The sequence below is a fragment of the Bidens hawaiensis genome, unplaced genomic scaffold, assembly GCF_021521415.1.
Source record: "Bidens hawaiensis isolate Kalapana, Puna unplaced genomic scaffold, B.hawaiensis_p1.1 tig00039736_1, whole genome shotgun sequence".
Taxonomy (NCBI): Eukaryota; Viridiplantae; Streptophyta; class Magnoliopsida; order Asterales; family Asteraceae; genus Bidens; species Bidens hawaiensis.
This window is the reverse complement of record NW_027497005.1, coordinates 8,895-18,323: the sequence shown is the minus strand read 5'-3', so window position 1 is coordinate 18,323 and position 9,429 is coordinate 8,895. Positions and strand designations below refer to the sequence as shown.

The window sequence follows — 9,429 nt, the reverse complement described above, 5'->3', positions numbered from 1 at the left end:
ATGAACAGTGAAACCCCAAATTTAACTTTCTCATATAATATTTTCTCTCTCCTCAGCTCACAACCACTCATAACCATACCATATAATTTACAAAACCTTTTCTCACACAAATATAGGGAATGGGTTGAGAATGCTCTTAATACTCTCCTCTAGGATAAGTTCGGTACCAACCGATACTGACCCCAAGATTCCCGAAAAATGAGTACTTGTATCAGTACTGAAAAATGCCTGGTTTTGTTACAATACTATACGAAAAAATTCAGTAAATACAGGTAATATACGTCTTTGATTTTGAATTATAGTGTCTTGATTTACCACTTGTGACATATTCTTTTATGTTTCCACCATCAATTTCGCATTTTGTTAAATCCTAAGCATTCTGCCAACCTTAGCAGACAAAACAAATTTGAATAAAAAAATTTTATATTTAAATGAGCTAGCGAGCGAGCCATCCTCAGCTCATTTACAAGTCAAGCCATCTCGACTCTGCCCGTTTACCAGCCGTGCTAATTTCAGAAGAGCTTGAAGCTATAAGACACAAGCTATTTAAGCAATCGTGATTACAAAGTATTAGTGACATACATATAATATAATAGCACAATTGAAATTTTAATAATAAGTTTTAAAGTTGAATATAATAACAATTATAGTAAAGTTATATGCATTTGATATTTATAAATGCTGGTAAAAAAATTAATATTTATATAGATGCGTTTTATTGATGCAATCTTCCTGCGGGTGTAGAGAACAATCACTTGGGGGGTGTTTGTTTTTTTAGAGAAGCTCTTCCTGGTCTCTTTTGTCTGTGTCACGCAGACATTTAGATTTGCAGATTGTTTGTTTTTCAGTAGACATTTCATTAAAAAATGTCTGCGTCCTCTTTTTGGCACAGACTTGGACCAACCACTTTTCACATCTTCTGACCTTTTCTTATCTTTTATTTCATTCTCCCTTCTCAAACCTAAAAACACAAATACCCTTCTTTCAAACGAGTTTCGAGCCACAAACTATTTAAACGACCCAAATAGTTACGCTTACATATACATATAATATAATAGCTAAGAATTGGAAATTCAATACGCCAAAATTATAAATTAGTTATGTTACATGCATTTGCATTTTACACAGACATGTTTTATAATGCACACGTTAGTAAATTGTCAATTTTCCCACCTTTGTATTTAGTCATAATTCACTTTAAAAGTAAAATACTAGTGTTTTTAACAAGATTAATCAAAGATAAAACCAGAAAATTAATATAATTTTAATAATGAAGGAAAAAAAACAATTAATTCAATTTGTTGCTTTTTAGTCAAATAATTTACAATGCATTGACAAAATACCAATTACTTATAGAAAATACTGTTGATATAAACCCTTGAAAGGGAAACTCTTGCTCATAAAATGAAAATTAGTTTTGTAAATCTTACAAGGACCAGTACAAACAACCATCACAAAAACACTCCAAATGTCATTACAACAGAAAAACTTTAAACATAACATTTTTGAACTCTGAATGATGTGTCTATACTTTTGAAAACAATCACTTGGTGTAAAGAACATCTTCCCACGGGTGCCTGTAAAGCGGCTGCTTCAACCGCTTCTGGTCAAACGTATGCCTGCATATTTCAAAACAATCAATTCATCAGTCAAACAGTACAACAATAGTTATTTTACACAGTGTTCAATGTACAAATATAAATAAAACTAACCCGATAAGCCCAATGGAACGGGCCAACACAAAAAGCCCGTTAAGGTAACCAATGGCAACAATTTCGTCAATTTCTTGTTTGGTGAACATTCCACTACCTGCAAGAAGATCCAAAAACAGGGTTCCAATTGCACCATCAACATTCATCACTAAATTGTTTGCTTTTGAAAGAGTGTACTGTTCAACTTCAACTGCGTATTCCATGTATTTTGTTGACGGGAAATGCGTGCGAGCGAATAACTGTAGTAACTCGACTCTCTTATCTCTATTATCACCTCTCTTTATCCTTTTTAACCAAAATTAAATATATTTAAATTCGGTCCGAGCAAATATTATTATGAAATTAGAGGTAAAAAGTAACAAACCTGTGACCGATTCCCGGTACACGAATACCCTTCTTTTTCATGCCTTCAACAAATTCATATGGTGAAAGTTTCTGACAAAAATTTTAGAAAATGCAAATATTTAGTCGTGAGCTTTAATTAAAATTAGAGTGAATTACACGTTTTTTCCTTTAGTTAGATATATATAAATTTCACAGACTTCATCTTTAAACTAAGGAAACCACAGAAATTGTCCTTCATGTTCAAATTTGTTCACACGTTTCATCTTCTCCACTAACAGGCGTTAAATTTATCCGTTAAGTTTGCTCTCATGTACAAGGCACATGACTGGACTTAACAATAACACATGGTAGTGGAAAGGACGAACCCCGTAAACGAATTTAAACATACAGGACAATTTCGGTTATTTCCTTCGTTTAAGGACAAAACCTAAAACTTGCTATATACCTAAAGGACGAAAAGTTTAATTTACTCTTAAACTTATTTTAAAATTAATTTTCTAAACTCACTCTGTCATATGCATCCTTGAAGTATCGTGCAGCATCATCAATAGCACCACCGAAACGAGGACCAATTGTTAGTAAACCTGTTTCAAATACAAAATTATTCAAATAATTCAACTTTTTTAAATCAAATATTCAAATCACATAAGTCTTTAGGAATTTATTTAAAAACTCACCAGAAACTAGACTCGATACGGTATCTTTTCCCGCTCTAGCAGTTACAATTGTGTTGTGGGCACCCGACACACACGGACCGTGGTCAGCACATAACATTACACAAATCTGAGGAGTTTAAAATAAAAAAAGTCAGCATTGACCAACGTCAATGAAACTATTAATTATTAAAGCAACTCAATTTCATAAAATGTCAACGTCGACCAACCTCAATGAATTGTGTGCAATAACGGGGAAGACTACGTTTAAACCACAGAAGAGAAATGACATCACCGACACCCATTCCCTTTTCAACAATTGTGGACATCGGTACCCCTGCATAACATGGCTCTTCACCTGCAAATAAAATTAAATATATTATTTTTAAGAAACATTTAGTAAAGGCATAATTGCAAAACATTCATACCTCTGTCATCAGAAATGGTTGAAATAATATGAGTCGGAGCCCGCACTTTCCCGCTCTTAATTGCTGAGTTAAGGTCCTCAGGAATTTGTGGAGGCGTTATTTCCTTAACAGGGGAAATTTTTCCCTCTTCAGCCTATAAAAGCAATAAACAAATTTTAGTACCTAAAGGGCAAATCAAGATAATAAAAATAAAAAAAAATTAGAACCATCAACCAAAACTTACCAATTTCTCAAATGTTTCCTTGATCACATTTTCAAATGCTTCGTATGAAGTGGGGACCACTGCACCGGCTTCTTTAAGTGCTTTATTTTTAGCTTGTGCAGACTCCATTACACCTCCACTTTTGGCTCCCTGATTGATTGATGGAAATTACCATATTGCCCTTTTGAGTTATAAAAGGTAATAGTAAGATCAAATAAAAATAAGGTTACCGCGTGACCAAATTGGACTTCGGATTTGAAGAGGCGTGCGCAGGTTCCACTAACCCAAGCACACACAGGTTTGGTTATTTTTCCCGATTTAAGTGCTTCAACCAACGAATATTCGTCTCGGCCACCGAGTTCTCCAAGCACAACAATCATTTTTATCTAAATTAAAATAATAATAATTATTATAAAGAGATATTTTGACGTTTTAGTTACTTTTAATGGAGTGTCTAACAAATATACCTGTGGAATGTTATTGAACCGCAAAACATGGTCAGAAAGAGTAGAACCGGGAAAAACGTCTCCTCCAATAGCAATACCTGCGATTTTCAATTTTAAGAGTCTTTTCTTCAGATTTTAGTTGTTTGAAATGAAATAATGTTTATGTTATAAGTACCTTCATAGATTCCATCAGTCACACGTGCAATTGTGTTGTACATCTCGTTAGACATGCCACCCTGTAGTTACAGAAAACACATAATTATTGTCCGAAATATGTAGGGGTGTTTTCAAGCTATTTACTTATGCATGAGTTGATTGGGGTCATCCTTATCTTTAATTGGTCAATTGGGTAAAATAATAATTAAAAAAAAAATTAACTAAAAAGGAAATTGGTCAAACACATGAAACAGGTCGAATACTCTAGGAGCGTAAATGAGCCAAGCCGAGCCCAAGCTTGACTCGTTTAACTTACGAAAGCTAGAGCTCAAGCTCTCAGCTCGTTTTGAAAAGCTAGAACTCAAGCTCAAGCTCGAGCTCGGTTCATGACTAGCTTTTCAAGATCGAGATCGGCTCGTTTGAGCTCTAGTTCTAAAGCTCGAGCGCGGTTCATGAGTAGTTTTTAAAGTTCGAGATCGACTCATTTATAACTTTTTACAAATTTAAATATAATTTACTTATTAATTTTTACATGTAATGTTTATATATAACATAATATACATTATTAATTTTTATCATAATTTTATATATAATATACAGTATTAATTTATCTAATATAATAAATAAAAGTTATAAAAATAATAGACTCGCTTAGGCTTGCGAGCAAGCTCGAGCTCGATACGTGAAGCTTGGGCTCGACGCTTGTTTATTAAACAAGCTTATTTTAGGCCCGGGCTGGGGCTCAAGCTTTTAGCGAGCAGATCTTAAGTAACTGACAAGCAGTTTGGCTTGTTTACACCCCTAGAAAGCTCTACAAAGTGTATTTTTAATTTTTTATGCATGAAAGTACAAAAAGATATTGATAAAAAGTGGAACAAGAAAACTTTCTTATCATCTGTGACACTATCTATTTACAAAAAGATTGTAAAATGTTTGGCAAAAAAACACTGTTTCAGATCAACACAACCAGTAAAGAGTACCCAGTTTGACCTGTCACCCAACCCACCAATTATGCCACGCCCACCACTAGTCAACAACATAATATCAAGCATGATTACTCACAGATTTGGATACAAATCCAACAGATCCGGGCCTGTACAATTTGCATTGTATAATATTATCAATTGTTCCAGCGGTGTCACCAATCTTGAAAGCTCCAGCTTGAATCCCACCAACCGTTGCGGGCCCAATAACAACCTGCAACCACAATCACTACCTAACTTAGATACATACATGTGCAGACCACAACATGCCAATTAATGACCTCCTAACAACCCTGGCCCGTGCTCAAACTTAACCAACAATTGAAATCCGAACCTTATTGTTCAACCGTGCATAAGAAATTAACTCTTTGGTGTCTAATTCGGGAACACCCTCGGCTATAATAGCCACAACTCTAATTGTAGGTTGTTTTAGAGCAAGTTTTGATGAAGCAGCCGCACTGTATACATTTCCAAATATCAATAATCGTAAATTATCATAATAAAAGATTAAAGCTTTATAATAACTTAAAACTAACCTTCTAAATGATGCAAAGTTTATGAATACATCAGCAGTAGGGTGCGCAGCACAAGCTGATTCAATGCTGCAATACAGATGTAAAATTTAAAATAGTTTGTTATTAACAATTATGCTATCACAATCAGAAATATATGTAAAACATACGTTGAATGTACCGGTATGGCAATTTCCTCTTGCCCAAAAAATAATTTCTGAAATCCCTCAGCACCGGGGTTGATGATGCCAGCAACTGAAGGTGTTTCCCGCCCTTAAAACAATAATAATAAGGTTTATGTGACATTAGTTAACTGATAAATATTTGAAGTTCAATAAAAATGAATGTTAGTTAGGTAAATGTGACACACCACAAAGGAAGTCAAAATCAAGCATCCGTTGAATCGGTAACTGCTTATAGTTATAGAACAATGCTTGTGTGGTACGGGAGAATATTTGTCCGGTTGCCATCGCATTCCCTGAATGTATGTATAACTAATGTAAATCAAATATTTTCCACATCAAAAATTATAAAGATATAACAGAAATAAACCAACATATGAACTTAAGTATCACAAAAGAAGGAAATCTTGCAGTTATTGTAAATCCAAAAATAGATATTACTGTCATTGTTAACAAACTTCATAACATAACACATAAATATTTGTAAAAACTAATTCAAACCAAAATATAAATCAAAGCATTAGATGATTCAGATTTGAATACAACATTATTATGATAAACCAGATCATAACAGATTAAACATAACAACAAATCAATCAAATCAGATTTCTAATAACTAATAATCAATACAATCATCTTCAGGTATGAACAGAACAAGCAGACAATAGCTGAAATTGAATCCTAAAATAAAGCCCTAAATTAAGGGTGCAGGCATAATTAGATCCGATTGATGACAACTAACTGAAGAATCAGATCCAATTATGAAATCAAATTGATCCGATTGATGACATCAACAGAGGACCAAGTCAATTGACGAATTCGAACCGTAAAACAGGCGGAATTGAGTCGTAATTGGATGTGGATAAATTTATGGTACCTGAGTAAGTAGTAAGTAAGAAGTTGGTAAGTGACTGCCAATTAGGTGAGTGAGCTCTGGAATAAAACAAAATGGGTGAGGTTGGTTGGTTTGTATGTATGTATATATGTGAGGTGGATTATTTTGTAGTGAGTTGTGGATGACCTAAATTGACTCCTTTGTAACCATGATTTGTTTTTGTATAGTATGTATGTAAGTTGTTATAACAAGGTCCATACAAATATTCAATTATATAACAACCAGGGCATGGTATTACGGTGGTATATGATAAGCTGATAACATAATGCAGGCAGTTGGTGGTATTGGAATTTATGATTCCATTATTACGTGGATGGTTGGAAGTATTGAGATTTATAGAATCGGAATGAATATCTTTTCGGAATGGTATGGTATATAAAACTTATTAAAATTAGATTAAAGACTCTTGTATAGGGCTGTCATTTTTATTCTCGAAAAATGTTAAAAAAAAATAACAATGACAAGTATGAAAAAGGTTCGTGAACTAAAAAAAACCTTTAAAAAGTTTCAAGAAAACTAATAAAATAAATCATAACTCAAAACTAAAAAAAGCGAAAAAAGTAGAAAGAACTAAAATGTTTCTCTCGAAAATCCCGATCCCGAAATTTGAAAATATATGGATACCAAAATGTTTGATTCAGTACCGACGGTGCCAAATTAGTACCAAATTCAGTACCGGTACCAAATTTGTTCACCTCTAATTCTCATTAAAGCTCCAACTTTGTTGATTCATGAAACAAATGTAGTATTGAACGAAGGTGCATTTTAAGCTTCTTAACTCGTACAAATGTTTATTCTATTTTCATTTCGGCATCAAGTAATCCCATTTATACTAAAATAAAATGATCATCATGATACTAAATTCACTAGTACATACTCATCTACATGTCATAGTTTAAACAAACTATACAAATTACTTAAAATAATTTTTGTTTTCATATGTAACCCGACCCCACCTAACCTGAATTGGTAAAACAAACTGAAAGATCTAGAATTGAATGATAGACATACATATACCAAAAACTAGCAATATCAATAAAAAGAATTTCTACGACAACAATGTACGCTCACTTAAAACTATCAAGCATTTTCAAAGTCAACCTGAATAGATGACGGTTGTAACACCTGGGCTGAGTGAAATATCGATCACTTGTGGGAGTTAGATCTAGAAACTAATAAAACAATTAAATGACTAAAATGACTTTTATATAGTTGTGATGTAGCGTCTCCTTTTAATATTATATGGCGTAATGTATACTTTTAAGTCAAGTAAATGAAATCTGTTTTTAAAAATTGTCATGATTTGAAAGAAACATCTGAACAAAATTGTCATTATAGTAATGTTTCCGATTTAAACATATCTTTGGATCTATAAATTAAGTAGTATTAATACATATATTTATATTATTATTATTCTGCCCTGCACATGTTGACTGCTCCCTTTATCACGTGGATAAGCAATTGAATTTGAATACAAGCAATGAGCAGTTTGTTGACAGTCTTATTTTGATCATTTTATTCGATTTTAGCTGGGGATATATTTTTAAATGTTGAAGTTAAAGGACACTAAAGTAATGGTTGAAGCCTAAACATATTATGGGGCAACCAGTAACTTGATTATGTTCGGTCACAAGCCCGCTTCTTGGCAGTTTAACTAAGAGATGAAGAGGCCGGGAACGAAGAGGCGATTCTAGAACTCAATTGTGATTCTTGACAATCGGTTTTGGTACTCAATTATGGTCTCTTGAACATCATCATTCGGTAACACTCACATAGTTACAACCTCACTTAGCATTTCTGATATGTCTTAAAGTGTCGAGTCTTGATTATCGAACGACATAAAGCAATTGACAATCATCAATATTTTCTCATCAATCGCAGGACTTCAATTTCGATTTTGTCGGATACCGTTTATATTTTTCTATTTTCTTGCATCATGTAAGCAATCTGATTGATATTATTTACAACATAAAAATAAAAGAAACACAAAAGTCAACCCCAACCCATCCAACTCAGTTCATCATAATCTTTGAACATAGATGATGCACTATATAAGATCCTAATCGTTACAAGTTTTTAAGAATGCCAACTACGCTAAATAACCTCTTAAAAACACCATTGGAGCTTGAAGTTGCAAGTTTCCTATGAAAATCAAATATATTAATAAAATTTGAAATTCTTTTGTTATACAAACATGAATTTTAGTTGGATTTACCATAACTTAAAAAAGAAGGATCAAGTTATCAATCTGCCAATGATATTTAGTCTGGTTGGCTAGAGTGTGTCACTCAAATATTTAAATTTAAAAAAGGGAGACATTGGGTTCAAGTCTTAATTAAGTTTGGGAGGCTCAAGTTGAGTCATGGGGTTTTCGCACATATTTGTGGCTTTCTTTCTGAGAGTGAAATAAAGATGATCTTTCCCCCGACATTGCAAATGCTTTTTGCTTTTTTGATGTTCGTTTTCGACATCTTAATTTTCTTTCATTTTTAAACCTGTATTCTCCTTTAAATTATTTGTCGATTTTCATCGTTTTTCCATACTAAACTTCGTTTCAATCATCTTAACTTTGTAAGTCATTTTTTGTATGCTTTGATTGCTTTGTGAATGCTATTTTCACATTCAACTTTTAAATCGGTTTTCATAACCTTTATTAAAATTCTATTTTATTAGAAATGTGTTTTTACATTTTCTGTCTTTTGTAACCTTGATTGTGTTTGCTTCCCTTAGTCATTTGAGTCTTTCTTATATTCTTGTACCCTGTCTAGGGTGACGTTCTTTGTGTCGTTTTCAGTCAGTGACGTGGCTTTGACATGCATCATCGTGAATGATGCTAGCATGGAGTCGTTTTGATCTTTTAAACCCTTTACCTTTCATTGTGTGTACGTTTTTGGAGTTTTATAATCATTTTAATT

The 9,429-nt window shown here is 33.1% G+C and overlaps 1 protein-coding gene across 1 annotated transcript; it reads right to left on the bottom strand.

The window, feature by feature from the left end:
* Window positions 1-1,365: 1,365 nt before the first annotated feature.
* Window positions 1,366-5,915, bottom strand: LOC143591511 (ATP-citrate synthase beta chain protein 2-like). Its single transcript, XM_077071697.1, has 16 exons — window positions 5,808-5,915; window positions 5,608-5,710; window positions 5,462-5,527; window positions 5,260-5,383; window positions 5,005-5,139; window positions 3,962-4,022; window positions 3,808-3,884; window positions 3,571-3,726; window positions 3,362-3,490; window positions 3,139-3,271; window positions 2,941-3,068; window positions 2,735-2,840; window positions 2,565-2,641; window positions 2,077-2,147; window positions 1,713-1,997; window positions 1,366-1,619 (listed from the first exon to the last, which is right to left on the bottom strand). The coding sequence occupies exons 1-16, from the start codon at window positions 5,905-5,907 to the stop codon at window positions 1,544-1,546; spliced, it is 1,827 nt and encodes a 608-aa protein (XP_076927812.1). The 5' UTR covers window positions 5,908-5,915; the 3' UTR covers window positions 1,366-1,543.
* Between the last annotated feature and the right edge of the window lie 3,514 nt (window positions 5,916-9,429).